This window comes from Pelmatolapia mariae, linkage group LG8 (genome assembly GCF_036321145.2).
Source record: "Pelmatolapia mariae isolate MD_Pm_ZW linkage group LG8, Pm_UMD_F_2, whole genome shotgun sequence".
NCBI lineage: Eukaryota > Metazoa > Chordata > Actinopteri > Cichliformes > Cichlidae > Pelmatolapia > Pelmatolapia mariae.
The window spans coordinates 11,227,860-11,244,081 of NC_086234.1; the positions used below are offsets into that span (position 1 = coordinate 11,227,860).

Here is a 16,222-nt window from a genome sequence, read left to right on the forward strand (position 1 = left end):
ATGAGTGAGTCTGTTTTTTTTTCTTTTTCTGGCTGAGTAACAACAAGTAATTGATTTACCTTATAACACCTTCCCAGGGAGGCTATAGTCAAATGTGGCCTCAGTGTGTGCTGGTCTGTTAAACTCCCTGGGTGAAGTTGATCAAGGAATACCAGGAAAGAGGAATGAAATAACCTGGTTTACCTTCAAAATAAAAGGGTGTCTATATCTACAGCAACGAACGGTGGGCAAGAGAGGTGAAGAAGAGAATGCAGGCAGGTAGGAGTGGGTGGGGACCAGTGTCAGGGCTGATTTGCGACAGAAAGATAATAGTGCGGGTTGGGAGTGACCAGAACTGACAAGACTAAAAATGAGTATTGGGACACCTCAAGTTGAGCGGTTTGGAGACAAAGTTCGAGGCATGGCTGAGATGGTTTGGACATGTGCGGGGGATGGATAGTGGATAAACTGGGCAAAGGATGTTGAATATGGATCTGCCAGGTAGGAGGAAAACAGGAAGAGTACAGAGAAGATGCAGAGGGTTGGGGTGACACAAGCGGATGCTAGGGTGAGATGGAGGCCGATGATTCACTGTGGCAACCCCTTAAAGAGAGCAGGCGAATTAAGAACTTCAAAATAAAACCTTATAATATCTCTCAGCCTGTGCACTTCCCAGACTTATGCTTTAACAAATGCATACTAAATTGGTTAAATTGGATTTATGCAGGTTTTGCTGTAGCTTTTGGAACACACTGTGTTCAAAAGGATGACTTTAAAATGAAACAAGGGAACTCTTTAAACTTGAGGATATAAATCCAGTAAATTTTTTCCGTCGAAAGAATCGATTTTGCCCGAAATTATTTATTTATTCTCTATGGAACTGTTGCCTTCTTGTTGAAAGATGGGACCGGAAATTGCTTCTTTTTGCGTCTAACTTGACAGCCTGGTTGATTTTCTGTGCCCTGGCGGTGGCTTTAGGACCTCGCGGAGCGCTTCATTGAAGCACATGGTCGCTACTCATAAGACAACACTCCTCGCCAGTAATTGCTGTGGAATTGATGTCATTCCAGTGTGGCGACTGAGAGACAGCAGCGGCTCGTGCCTTTGTCAATATTTTCATTGCTCTCCACAGTTTTCACTTTAGCGAGCGGCTTCGCACTTGGACATCTTTGAATGGGGACGAAGTGAGTGGACTCGAATCAGCTGTCTTTGGGATTTCCTAAAGCACCGGTCATATACTTGATCATATTTCAGGAAGTCGTTTTATTTGTGGGGAGGCTCTTGCACATCAGCTGTTGTTGGACTGGAAGTGTATGATGGTTGCGCTGCAGTGAAAGACAGTTGGCTAGTCCCCCTCCACGCTTCAGCATCATGAACCCCGAGAGCTGGAGTGTGAAGTTTGTTATTTTGACAGCACTTCAGGCTTTAACTGTCACTTTGTCGGTGTGTGACAGGATGCTCTTAAAATCTGTCAAAGGTAAGAAGGGGAAAGAAGGGGTCTTGCCATATGTTGCCAGGTAGGGTATACTGAAAGTCCGTGCGTAAAAGTAGCAGATTATTTTCCTGTGTTTTCTTTTAAATTACCGTGTTGATGTCACATTTAAACGCGAAGAAAAAGCTTTATTTTTTTTGTCAGTTTAAATGACCCTGTAGCATCCGTATATGTGCACTGTGTTTCTTGTGTATATGTGTTTTCCGATTCGTTCTGTTCTTCATTCGTGTCTCCTTTTTGGCAGCGTGGGATACATCATGTTTTATACAAGCAGCTGTTAGTAGCTACATCAGACCTACAGATATGTAACACATGCTGGGGTGCAGGGATACATCTTCAAGTACAAAAACTTGCTTAATTCATGGTTCACACTCGTTCTCTCCATGTGTGAGCAGCAGAACATGATTTTTTATTTTTTGTTCAAAGTCCACCCACTGTGTACCTCAAAAAAGAGGAGCTGCTGTATAATTGATGATGCTGAAAGTCTCTTTAGTAATCAGTGGTAACACTTTTGGCGTTTTGCTGGTGCTTTTAAAAGCATACTTCAAGGCACTTTAAGCATACTTCACTTTTTCAATTCCAGGGTTTCTCTAGTGTTAAATGTAAAAATAAAAGCCCCATAGTTGATTTGAAGTTAATCAAGTGAGAAGCTTTTATGAAGCCTGAATTGTGTGTATGGGTTCCCAGCAGCAGCATGACAAAGGGGCTGCACTGAGGAGATGTTCAAATGTGAAGTCAGGTTGTTTTTATAAACTAGTATGTGCTTGTTTGTTTGTTTGTCTGACATTGTGACTGCAAGCCTTTGGGCTCGTGTCGTCTGAGTCACCAGCATCCTACGCCCTAGGTGAGATTCAACAAGGATGCCACACACAGTAAAATTGCAACTGTGGTGAGTGGAGGAGCTGCATTTCAGTAACTTCTAAACACACTGACAGTCACGACACTCGCTGTGTGAATCCTGGGAATTAATTACCAGGAAGGGCAAATGTGTAAAACTGGGATTGAAGTATAAGGAAGTTGTTCATTTATTCATCAACAGTTCATCATCGTCAGACGTTAGCCTTGATGTGCATTTCCCGCGGGGCCAGGCTCATCGAAAACCATCATTGTCAGTTGATCGGTCCGTGAGAGTCTGAGACTGTCTGTATCGGCAGAATATTACCAACTTTTAAGTAATTTGGGCTGATGGAGGGTATTCTTCATTACGACCCACATAAAAGTTTGCAGCAACGATTTTGGTGGTCCCTTTAATCATTAAGACATTTCTGACCAGACAAAACAAGCAAAACAGGGATGGTATATTTCACTTTCTAAACTTGAGAGGGATTCTTTTTCTTCATGATTTCTTGGACAAGTTGTACAAAAAATAATTTTTGTGATCAATGAAAGTAATTAGTTGGAGCCTTACTTAATGCAAAGCATAATTAGTGAGGATAATTACTGCTCATTTTCATGTGGCTCTACTTCGTCTCTGGACTGTGGGTTTCATCCAAATCTGAGGCAGCTGAAGGAGAAGGAGCGACTCAGTGCAATGTTGTGTTTGCATACATATTTAATGACACCCCTCCTTCAACTTTCATGTCGATTTTTCTCCCTGTCTGTCTTATGCATGTTCTTGTCCTGGCTGGGCATCGTTTGTGAATGATTTCCTCCCATTGGTTGACACATTTTAGTGTCAGTGAGTATTTACGAGCCAGATGTACTGCTTCGGCCAACATGACTGCCTCTGCCTTGAGCGCTGCATGCAGCTTGCGTGCTGCACCCTCTGACAAACGAAAGCTGAGCTGTGAATATATTTTTGGACTGTAGTAAAAAATTCCTTTAGCAAACAGTGTCCTCCCCTAGAGAGACATTATCACCGTGATGTGACCCATCTCAAGTCTAAGGCATTTAGTATCTTCTCAGTACGAATGGATTCAGTTCTTCCAGATGAGTTGTTCAGGATATTTAAGACCCAGGAGACTGGTAAGAAGAACTGGCCGATCTGTAGTTGTGCATCAAGACAGATTGATCAACCAGTCGTTGTTCCGCAGTGGGGATATTTGTATATAAGAGGGAAAATATCTGGACTGTGCTCATGTGGCCTGACCCTACATGTGTTACATTAATTTCTTCAAATCTGCTGTGGACTTGTTTGACCTCTCCAACAAATGTTTAAAACACGGGCTGAAACCTGATCCTGGCTCTGGACTTTCTCGTTTGGCTTTCACACCCAGACAGGTCAGAGTTCGACTCAGCATGTCATTCCCAGAGTCTGTCTTCCCTTGTTTGGTCAGAGGGGTCAGTTGGCTGTGATATGTCTTGCCAGTGTCAAATCTGTCCGTGGTAATTCAAGTTCCACCCCATCAGTATTTCACCCCAAAAACATCACGTTATTATATACATTACTCTATAAAAAAGAAAGAAATCATACTAGAAATTATCTTACAGAGGGATTACAGAAGCATCAATCCTAATGAAGACTTCTAGTAAAGAAAGTCCACAGCAGCTGCTCTTCTTCCATGTCCTGAGGAAGAATAACCTCGGAGCTGCTGCTGGACTCCTAGCGCTCCTACTGCCTGGGTGTTTGGGCCACAACTGAGAACAGGATGGCTGGGCAGAGGGTAATTAACACTGCCCTAAAAAAATCATCGGCTGCCCTCTGCCACCCCTGTAGGGCATCGGCAGATCCTCCTGTCTCAGAAAAAACAGGGCCATTACAGGTGACCCCTTGCACCCCGCCCACCACCTGTTTGACCCACTGCCCTCTGGTCAGCGCCTCAGGTCAATCAGATCCCACACCTTCAGACTCGGAAGCAGCTTCTTCCCCTGTGACATTCGGACTGTTAAAAAACACTATCCCCCACACACCGCCTCTGCCCACTTTCCTCACCAATCTGAGCCGTGGTCTGAGTAACCCACATCACTCAGGCCACTCACATATGGCCTTTTTTCAGACTAAGTACATTGCACTACTTCGAAGCACTTTGTTCTCCATTGTGTAACTTTGTCTTGATTGTACATATTTCTCCTGTTAGTTATTCATGCCATTTATATTTTATTCCCGCACAGTTGGCATGGAGCATCCATAATGTCGTTGTACATGTACAATGACAATAAAGGCATGATTCATGAATATTGTGCAGGGGCGTAAAACAGTCAACAGACTATAGCTCATCATGCCTTGTGGCACCTATGCTCAATGTTAGCCAATTTGACTACATTTAAATTACAGCTTGGCCTTTATTTTTAACACAGCTATGCATTTGTAAAGTCTGAAGACTGCATCTCATAGAGTTGTAATGCTAATTCTCTTCCTACCCTCATTACTCACTTTATTAGTCAGGGTTGGACTCCCGCTTTGGCTTTAGAACTGCCCTAATTCTTGATGGCACAGATTTAGCAAGGTGCTGCAAACATTTCTAAGATTTTGTTCCATATTTACATGATAACAGCACACAGTTGCTTCACATTTGTTGGCTACATATCCTGTTCCACCAAATCCCAAAGGTGCTCTATTGGATTAAGATCTGGTGACCCAGCCTTTTGAGTGCAGAGAACTCATTGTCATGTTCAAGAAACAGTTTGAAAGGGTTTGAGGTTTGCGACGTGGCATCTTGTCCTGTTGAAAGCAGCTACCGGAAGATGGGTATTCTGTGATTATAAAGGCATGGTCAGCAGCGATCTTCAGGTAGGCTGTGGTGCTTAAACAAAGCTGATTTGGTACTAAGGTTCCCAAAATGTTTAAAGAAAATATCCCTCAAACCATTACATCACAACAACCAGCCTAACTGTTAATAGAAGGCAGGATGGATCCATCCTTTAATGTTGTCATTAAATAACATTTAATGAGAACATTAAAGGACCCTACCATCTAAATATGGGAGCAAAAATCTAGATTCATTAGAACCTGGTGGTAATGTGTTTCAAGTGTTCTTAAGTTGAGTTTTGGTGTAGTCCATCAGCTTTTGGACTTTGATGATTTGTGCTTTGAGAGAGGCTCTTCTGCATGTCCTGATTGTAAAAGGGGGTTATTTGAGTTTGTTGCCTTCCAATTCCTTTCTGTCACCAGTTTGGCCATTACCTTCTGACCTGTGGCATCAACAAAGCAGTTTCACCCAGAGAACTGCTGCTCTCTGGTTATTTTCATTTTTTCAGACCGTTCGCTGCAAACCCTAGAGATGCTGAGTGTACGTGCATTTGCTAGAGTTAATACTGGTTTTAGGTAAATGGTGATACCAGTAATTAACTTGGCTGTATCAAGCATTAATGCACTGAGCATTTCAGAAATAAACATGCCACACTCAAACATGCAGGAAACATGTACATCTGAGTAGCAGTCATTGTCTTCCTTTAAGGTTTGAAAAACAGAATTTTTTTTTTTTTCCTTATCTAGCCACCTGCCAGATTTTACATGCCTGTTCCCGTCACAAAAGGAAGCAAGCTGCAATATGTTTCTTAATGGGCGCACATGTTAACAGGAGCTCGACAGGTCGCCTCCTACCTTGGCCAGTTTCTGACAAATTGGCTGCAGTGAAATTCTCCTGTTGCCGCTTGCTTTGTCTGTGTCTGTTCGAGTTATGGTTCATAGGTGGAGCTGTGATGTATTTTTAAGTGAAGCAGCGCGAGCCGCACATCAAAAACTCAAGACAGTTTGAAGCACAACCTTGACCAGTCCAGGCTTGTTAAAAGTTTGGGTTGGTTGTTTTTGGTTTTCATATAAAAAAGAAAATAGTAGCACTTTTTTAAAAATTGTAATTTGATACACCTTCAATTGTTTCTGTGTGACAAAACCTCAAAAGCTGTACAAATTACAATGCTACGACGAATAATTATGTGAATCCTTACATTTGTATCTGGGAATGTCAAAAGAGTGTGTGTGCACAAATTACTAACTTGAGTGCACAAGAGCGAGTATGGTTTAGTAATGACTTTTTCCCTTCATGAAACCTCCCAGGAAAAAACGAATGTTTTGCATTTTTGCCATAATGAATTAGTTACATGAACAGAATTGATGTATATTTAAATCAGAGTTGCATTATTTTCTGTTGATGCACTAATTGATTAATCAAATAACCATGCCAGAGCCATTTCAACTTCGTCAGACACTTAAATGTCAGTCCCTGCTGTTGTAATCCTTGAGCTGTGTGACTTGTTAGGCGGCTTTGATTGTGCGCCAGGCATGTGCTTCCCATGGCAGAAAGGTCTTCTAGGGAGTTGTAAATTAAATCTATCACAGGAACCATATTAACAAGCTTTCACGCAGCTCCGCTTTAAAAGCTACCTGACTCTGACCTTCGCTGCTGAGGCAAAGTGTCCAAACCAGGCAGCAAGCACAATCCATGCAGCAGGGAGGGACTGGGAGGGAGGAAGGGTAACATTGTCACCCAGCCGGAGGTGTAACAGCACTGGTTTCTCGGACAGAGTTAACCTCCTGCTGAGCCAAGGGGAAATTTTTGCTGCAGGACCATCTATTTCCCATAGAGTAATTATGTGCTGACATCAGGGTAGTGTGACAGTAAATGAGTTGAGTATATGAGAGAGAGAGGGAGAGAGAGCATACAAAAGAGCTATTTACAGGTAGAGGGAGCTTAGTGTTAAATGATTTGGTTATGACCCTAAATATACACCAAAAAAATGTATCCTCCATTAATAACAACCATTAACAGCCTACGTTGCTGTGGCTTTTGACACATTGCTACCTAATTAGATTTAATTCAAGGAGGCCCTGTTTTCCAGTATGTGTAGATTCCTGTTACCATGATGTCGCATACAGGTTTCTATGCTTCCTAATGCAACCCTCTGGGTGTTGACATAATGACCCCCCAGCTGAGTGAAGTGTTTACCGTGGAGTCGAGCCAATATTACCAGGCACTTTTCACCTTTGCTGAACAGTCTTTATGAATTCAGAGCTGCGGCTCCACTAACAAATTACAGGTAACAAGCAGAGGATTTGTCGATAAAGTGGTGAGCGCGATATTAAGGCCTGTTTTTGAAATGTGTCACTTTCTTGGCTTTCTCTTTTTCATGTGGATCCAAGTACCAATTACTTTTAGCATTTATGTCTGCTTCTTAGTGTAAAAACAAAGCAAAAAAAAAAAGCCTAACAATAGTGACAGTCATTAGTTTCAAGAGCTCAAAGTGGGACGGTTGTTCAGCTGATAGGGATATTCTTTCTACAACGAAAATGAGAGAACCTAAAAAAAGAAGCCAGTCTTGATTTTTGTTTTTGGAACGATTTAGAGAATTTAAAAATTGTGAATTAATCGCCTAACTGAATATGCTTTGATTTTACTCAGCTGACTGACCACAACAAGCAGTCTGATGATCTCATCTTGGACTGTTGGAATTTGAGATGGGCATTTTTCATTCTTGACACGCATAAAAGAAACCCAGAAAAAAGTCAGTAATACCACGATAATAATTCACCCTGGACCTAGAGAAGATCTTCAAGGACTCAAAGAGATAAGGAACATGATCAAAGTTCAGTGCTTTTGTGTGTCAAGGTCATTTACGAAAAAGTGTCTACTTGATGGATCTTCCTTTCGATGTATCGTTCATCATTCTGTTCCCATTCTCTTTGAATTAGCATAAATTGCCCACTCTGATTGGGGATAAATTGAGTTCGTGATATGCCTGTCAATCACCCATTAATAAATGAACAATAGCTATAGACCTAGACATTAACCATTTTTTTTTCTTCTTCTTTCTTGCCCCATGGCCTGATGTCAGAATCAATTTTGGACTTAGAAACTTTTCTGGATCATGTCCCCAATCCAGTCAGAGCTCTGATTAAAGACAGTAAGCATCTGCGGACACATGCTCTTGATACAGAAAAAAAGTGTTCTTTTTTATTTGATTTGCTTTATCAAGAACACATTTCCATATGGATCCAAGGACATGACATTTTCATGCCATTTTTCCTCATGTTGTGTCATAGTTCCACATGCAGAAGGTCGACTGAACTCATTACTCTGTTGTAATTAATTAATTCCACATGCTCCTATTTCACGTCCATTTTCTTGGTTTTCATTGTAGCCTTAGTTAAGTCACCTATACGGCAGTTTAAAAGTAATCCATTACAAGTATTCAAGCATTTAAATACACCCTGTACTGTATTACTTTGTACTACTACTGTTATAATAATAGTCAAGCAAAATTTTATTGCAGTAGCTGTTCAAGATGGGGCTAATGTTTCATTACTTTACATGACATTAGACATTTTAGTTGATTCTGCTGTTGACTTTGCCTCTGGGGGCATCGGCCAGTGTTTCAGGGGTCCAGGGTAGCCAAGAGATATGTGTAAATCTGTTCCAAGACTTCCTGTCCCATGTGTCAACTCATTGTATTGTTTATTTTCACACTGTAAATAAAGACACATTTAAGCTGAACTGTCAGATAAAAGCAGGACTTTCTGCATGCAACCAGACACATTTAAATGTTTTTGGTCCCTACTCGTGAGATTACGTACCGAATCCAGGAAGTTACCAGTGCTAAAAATGCTATCTCTACAGATTTTGGATCTTTTTCTGGTGGACAAAAGTAGAGAAGCCTTAATGATTTTTAAGTTACGTCACGATTAACAGCAGCCTAGAGGTACAGGTTATGCTACCTATAAAAAGTCCATCAACTCTATAAATCTTTTTTGTGTGTGTATGCCAGTTTTGGCAGAGCAGATAAGCTTCAGGGCAATAATTGGTTACAAATTGCAGAACATTTTAGAATTTTTTAATTTTCTACTGTTCCAATATGTCCCTCTGAACAGCTTCCACAGCAGGACCAGCGATACCAGTAATGGTTAATGTTTAATACAATATATATGCAAAATGATGGATACTGTATACCGTAGAGGTTGCATAAACCTAGGGTGTTGTTACATTGTCAGAGAGAGCCATGTTTTTGTAATGAGTAATATTACCACTTTGTAATCCGAGTGAATATGGTTTCCAGATTTAGACTGAGATTTTTTTCTTCCTGTTGTTCCTTATTTTTATTGTGTAGAAATACAAAACTTATCATTGATACAAGTAGAATCTATATTGGTACATAAATGCTTATTCATTATCCACTGATTTATGGTATTTAGTGTTGCCTAAACTGTAGTGGTGTGAAGGACAAGGAGCTCAGATGGTACTTGACACTATGGTACTTGAGTTAATGTTGCTTGGTTCACACCACTATAAACTTGTCTAAAACAGTTGTGGATGCATGTGTCCTCTTCACTTGTTTTTGTACCGCTGATGGGGTTTTGCTTGTCAAAGAGTCTCCTTGAGGCTGTCAAAGGCGTTGTTTTTCCCATTTCAAATCTTAACATTTTCAAGATCGGAGAGAATTGCTGTCAAAGTCACTTTGGAGTGTGTCCTTGTGGGCTTTTGTTGTGCCAGTCATCAGGCTAAGAATGGCTGTCATTTGGATTGCTCTTGATTGATGTAGCCACATATGTGAAGCCTCTATCCCATCTCAGTGAGGACCTGCATGCATGTGAGGGGCACGGCCTCATCAAGTACGCAGATAAAAACAACAGCATGTCATTTGTGTTGGAAAAACCACAATTGTTATGAATACATTATTACATGGTTGTCTGTCAAAGAGAGAGTTGTGGTTCCAAACAACTGGGCTCTGGAATATAATAAAGAGGAAGAATTGTGTTGGTTTGTTTTAGTGTGATGGATAGAAGGGAAAAGGGAAGAGCTGGAGTTGTGACTGGCTGGTAAGAATATGTCTGAGATCTGCTAAGAACTGAGGAAGGTCATCTGTTCCCTGCGGCCAGCAGCTCAAAGGCTGTGGAAAAGCATTCTTTTAGGAGTACTGACAATGCCAAGAAATGCTTCACTGTGAAACAGCATCAGGAAAAAAGTACATTTAGACTCTTTATTGTCTAGGATAAAACTGGTCTTGTGGCTGTTCTTTCAGAGATGCATAAATGAAACCAAAATGTTAAAAAGTGCAAATTTTACAACAAGACTTTTGCCCAGTTTTAGCACCAGTGCTTCTGTTGCTCTAGATCAATAAATCAGTGCTTTCTGCTCAAGGGTTCCTAAGATTATCAATGCAGCAGGAAAACAAACAACGATCTTTCTTAGATTTTTAGAACCCTGGAGGGCGCATGGCTCTACAGTTGGAAATTGAAAGGTATTAAATATAGGATGGATGGATTGCTTTGAAATTTTGTAAAGATATTTTTTTTGTCTCTAGAGGAGGAATATTTTTGACTTGACTACCAAAAGGTTTAACTTTAAACTTGAAATATCTCTATCTTTTAGATGGATTGCCACAAGATACCCTACAGGCTTGCTTTACACTTTTCTTTCTGCACCATAATGAAACTGACATCTGCAGTTTTGAGTACAGTGTTTTTTGTCATTGGATCAACTGTATCATGATATAAAGTTTGCATGTGTTCCCCAGGTACTCTGGCCTCCTCTCAAGAATCCTAAGTCATGCATATTAGGTTAATTCTCTTTGTGTTAGCCCCGCAATAGACTGGTGACGTGTACAGGGTGTACCCTGTCTCTTGCCCCATGACAGCTGGGATAGGCTCCAGCTCAGCTGCTATCCTCAATTGGATAAGCACTGGATGGATGCTAAAGGAAAGCAATTTAGGAAAAGCTGTCATTACTATTTAAGTCGGGTTTATTGATAGAATAGTCAGCAATCCTTGACCGAAGTCTTGTTAAAAACACTTTTTAAAACAACCTCTGTGCTTTGAGGGTCGGGAACTAGAGTCAAATTTATCCCAGATTCAAATCTTTGGTGCACTTGAGCCACAAATCACTCAGTTTATTCTTAGAGTGAATATTGTGCACCTTCAATCAACCAGTCAAACACAGTAATGCTCTGTAAAATAATAAAACACTGACTACACATGCTCAGTATGTAATAGATTTTTGGTTATTTTTCTTAAGAATGCTGCTAGGGAAAGCCAGAATTATTGCTTTATCCAGTCAAGGATCTGTATCACGTTTCCGTCACCCGCAGGCAAATACACACACACACACAGTCATATTTCTCAGTACACAGGCACACCTCTCACCTAGCATTGACTTTATTGAGGCAATATAAGTGGTACAAGCTCTCATTGTGTACACTGGAACATAAAGGAAGGTGAACATGGCCAAAACTCTGCTTTATTAAGACCCCTGTTTACACTCTCTGTTATTGAGTATATAAATAAGGCACTGGGATCTGGTGCCACTTTTACCGCTCCCTTAATGCTTCTGGTGGCTCTCATAACATTCCAGCTAACAAAAGTACCTTGCACATTGCATACACTGCAGTCCTGTCATGCTTCAGTTTTACCTAATGTCTTTCTCAAGCACGTGGAAAAGAAATGAGCCTGCAGACTATTTCCACTAATATAATGCCATTCATAAAAGCAGGAATTAAACCTCAAAGAACACCACATTTGCAAAAGGGTTATTCACTCGTGGACTTTGAAGTCAAGGAACCCAACACTGTATGGTTGTGAACCTCGTCTCCAAAGATGATGAGGCTCATGCCTCAATATAAATCATAAATCGGCTAACCACAATGTGAACCTGACCTTTCTCTGTCAAAGCTTTCCACAGTTTCCCCCCTTGTCTCTTGTGTTTATTTGTCCATACCTTCCTTAGAGGTTGTCATCTGTTCCCTTACTCAGCATGTCCACCTCCCCCAGACAGTGTGGTTTTCTGGGACTAATTAGAGTAGGAGTGCTTCTCTTGTTGTTCTGTGTATTATGCCGTTCCGTCCTTGCCCAAGCCTGCTTCTCATCATCAGGATGAAGTTGCATAGAGATTGCTGAGCAGGTCACCTCTGGCTCTCTGCTATCAGCTGGAATGGGTCTGTGATGTACTCCAGAGTGGTGGTATCCTCAGAGGGTAACCAGAACAAAGCTCAGCTGGGGTGTGTTGTGCCTGACCTGGCTTACTAATGCTGGATAATAGGCAGACTCAGCAATTTAGATGGGTGAGTAATGTGTAGAGAGACAGCAGGGGACAGAAACCTCAAAGGAAGCGCCTTGAATCTGCTGGAAATAATAATCAAGGATGAGTATATTCCCTTGAGTTTGCTTTATGTTTATGTGTGCTTAGAATGTTATTCAAAATTAAGATGGAGTAAAGTTTCAAGTTCAAAATATTATGCACAGACCAACCACACGCATAACTTTCCACAAACGCACTGACATCAAACTCAAACTAAATCTGTCTCTCTGCTGTTTGGAAGTGCTCAATGGAGTATCACTGGGAGAAAACAGAAAGCAAGCAAACAATTGATTTAGTATGTTTGCTCTGAAACAAATGGTTCTAACAACCCCTGCTGTTTTAGTAAGAGACCCAAGCTGAAAAATAACTTCCCCAATGCGGGGAGCTGATTACTGCAGGAACCCTGTTAGCAGTGTCCTCCAGAGGCTCACTATTGCATTCTGGCTCAGTACGTGCTCATAATGTACTATTTAGAAAAGCTGCAGCTTCTGTCTTGCTTAAAGGTAGTAGACTTGTAGTGGTTGTTTTCCCGCTGTTTCCTGTCGGCTCACTTTGGGGACGTGAGTATTGGATTTGGAGACGAATATATTCTTAAATGACTGGCAATACAGCAGAGCCCCAAGTGTTGTAGCCATTCGGAGGCTCAGTTAACACCCTGTCAGAACAGTGAGAGAGGAGATAAAAGCGTGCTGGGAACAATGCCCCAAAGCTACGTCTAATCCCTGCACTGCATTCTGGACACTGGCCCTGTGTTAGGAGTTATCGCAGCAGCAGCAGCAAGTCAAGCCGTCTTCGCTCAAAACTCTCCATTAGTCAAGAACTACGGAGATTTATGCAGCTCGAGTGTGAGAGTGGGTGGTTACGGTTTTGCCACAAGTTAACAGTTTTCATTGCTTGATGTCTGAGAGTGCCATTTAGTGTTGTTGTATTTATGTCTTTATGGCAGAGGAGAGGGGCTCCATTCTACTGATGGTCTATAAAAAGAAGACAAACATATGTTTGGGAACAGCTTAGATATAATGGAAATGGCATTTTGTCAGCGTAGATAATTGTTAGCTATGAAAAACAAATACATTCAGGGAGCATTAATTGCACGCTGTGATGCAGAAAAGCCATCACATATACAAACGCTGTGATTCTGTTGAAGTGACACTTTATATTACAAGGCAGCTCTACTGTCAGGTTGTGCTCTGACTGATGTTATTAATGAACACGAGGAGGAATTTGCTGTCAGTATTGTTTGAAGAAAATCAGTTTTGAAAATGTTCCTCTTGTTTGTGAACACAGAACAGAATGTGGACATTGTCTTTCTTTCTTTCTTTTTTTTTTTTGCAGATACTGAGAGAATTTAGAATAAAGAACACTTTGAAGTTTTCTCTGCATTCTCACTTGGTTTTTATATTTTCTTTTATAGGAAATCCTCCGAGCACTGTTGTTCCACACAGACCGACAGCAAGGCAGAAACACTATGGGACTACAGTACCTCTTCAGCTTGTTGGAAAAGACTGGAAACCAATCAGCCAGCTCAAATCCCAGGTGGACAATAGTAGCCGTTTATGTTTTTACATTTTTTATTTTATTGTTTGTCTAATTTTCAGCATCTGTTCATCTTACAGTGGGTCAATTGTCTTTGCATATTAGTATTACTGTGTCACCTGTGACCTAGCTGTGCCAGGTCAAAGGTGTGTTTTTGTATATGGTGTTGTGTAAGCCTTAAGCCACATCTCATTTCTTTATATTTTGCTAGGAAAATGGGAAATGATATACAGCGCAAAAACAAGAGTTTGTGCAATTTTAACAACCTTGAAAGTCAATATTTGGTATTACCACCTTTTTCTTCAACACAGCCCGAACTCTCTTAGGTAAGAAGTCTTCAGAAATTGTTCTCCAGGCTTCTTGAAGGAAATTCAAAGCTTTTCTTTGGATGTTTGCTTGCTTTCCTGTCAAGATGATCTACCACTGCTTCAATGTATTGTGGTCCAGGCTCTGAGGAAGCTAATCCATGACTGATAGTGATCCATTGTGGGTTTTTTTTTTTTTTTTTTTTTAATATCCAGGTATGCTTTTACTGCATTGGCAGCATGTTTGGGATCATTGTCATGCTGAAAAATTACGTTTCCAGGTGGATCAAAATTGAGTGGCACCTGAAATGCAACCAAAACTATGACTGAGCCTCCACTGTGAACATGTTGTGAACATATTGAGAATATTTGAACCACCTGATTCAAATGATGTTCAGTCCACTTCTTGTTTAATTTGGCATACCTCAATCTTTTGTTTTCCATTTTCTTTCTTTAAGAATGTTTTTTTTTTTTTTTTTGACAGGCGCTCCTCCAAAGGGTCAGAGTTGAGTCTTTTCTTGATTTTTACTTGTTTTTCTAATTTTTTAAGGACATGACTTGCAGATACTGTTTATCTGCTATGGATAGTTTTTTTAGGCCTCCAACTTCTTATTTTGTCCTGTACATTGTGGCTGATAGCTCACCTTGTTGGTGCACAAATCATATTTTTGCCTATTAAACTGTTATTTTGGTATTTTTATGAATTCAATGTGCCTTAAAGTGAACATTTTTCTTTTTCTAAATTTTCTGTTATGTGTAGGTGCAACACTGGTTTATCCCTTGATTTGCATGCCTTTTTAACACTTGAATAATTCATAGGTTAGGGTTAAGTGCCTTAAAAAGCAAAAGTACATTCCTTTTACATGGTGAGGTGAAGAACTGGTCTGAAAATGAATAGAAAATCAGCCAGTGTTCAAAGTCTCAGGATCAACTGACACCTATTTTTAAAAAAATACAAGTGCAACTCGACTCCTAGTACACTAAAGTTATATTTGGAAGGCAAAATGATGGGGTCATTGGGGTCAGTTTAACATATCCCGAACATGCCTCCTGAGCAATTCAAGCCCATTCTTCTTTGTCCAATCTCTCAAGCTCCTCCAGATTTGATGGTGTTCTTGGATGGACCTTGGTCTTCAGTTCACCCTGCAGATTTTCAGTGACATTTAAGTCAAGGCTTCGTGTAGGCTATTTTTTATCATTTTAAAAGACAAAGTGATAATCCAGACTCAGTTTTGCTGCAGATTGCTTACAGTTTTAGTTCATATTCTTCATGATTCCTTCCACCTTGAAGAGATTCCCAGTTCCCTATGCACTGTAGCATCTTCACAGTATAATACTTCTACCACCGTGTTTCACTTTGGGGACTATTCTTCTAGTTGTACTCCTCTTCTCCAAACATAATCAGCGTTTCTATGGCCAAAGAGCTCTAGTTTCGTCTCATCTGACCAAACAACATGCTTCAAATATGCATATTTTTTTTCTTCAGATTGTCCTTAGCATACTTCAGTCTGGCTTGAAAGGATCTCTTTGGCAGAAGTGTTGTTGTGTTTTTCCTTGGTCTGCAAGCTCGTAGTCTATTCCTGTGCAGTGTTCTCGTGATTGTCTTCTTTGAGACTAAAACTCCTGAAGTCATTCACTAGTGTCTTGGCAGTTGTTCTGGGGTTTTTAGTCACATATCTCACAATTTTTCTTCCCAGAGTCATTGAAATCTTTCACTGCCAACCTCTTACTACCTCTGCCAGGCTTGTGGCTTTCTTTGAATTTCTTGATCATACTTTTCACTCTAGTTCTTGACACTTGAAAACACTGTGATAACTTTGTATATTCATCTTCTGCTTTGAGCATCAAAAATTCTTTTTTCGAAGTCTGAACTGATTTCTTTTGGTTTTGGCATGCTCACTTAAGTGACAGCTCCAAAACCTGGTTTGAGTTTTTATACCGTGTGTAAAGTGGAAGATAACGCTCAT

General features: G+C 40.5%; 1 protein-coding gene across 3 annotated transcripts in view; it reads left to right on the forward strand.

Moving 5' to 3' along the window:
• Nucleotides 1-1,041: 1,041 nt before the first annotated feature.
• The window catches only part of LOC134633781 (disintegrin and metalloproteinase domain-containing protein 12-like), a 79,375-nt gene continuing 64,194 nt past the window's right edge, over nt 1,042-16,222 (forward strand). The window contains exons 1-2 of one of the 3 annotated variants that reach the window (XM_063482833.1): nt 1,042-1,456; nt 13,829-13,950. In XM_063482833.1, coding sequence (XP_063338903.1) covers nt 1,351-1,456; nt 13,829-13,950 — 228 coding nt within the window. In that variant the 5' untranslated portion in view covers nt 1,042-1,350. The remainder of the gene's footprint in view (nt 1,457-13,828; nt 13,951-16,222) is intronic. The other 2 variants (XM_065471596.1, XM_065471595.1) reach the window with 2 other exon arrangements.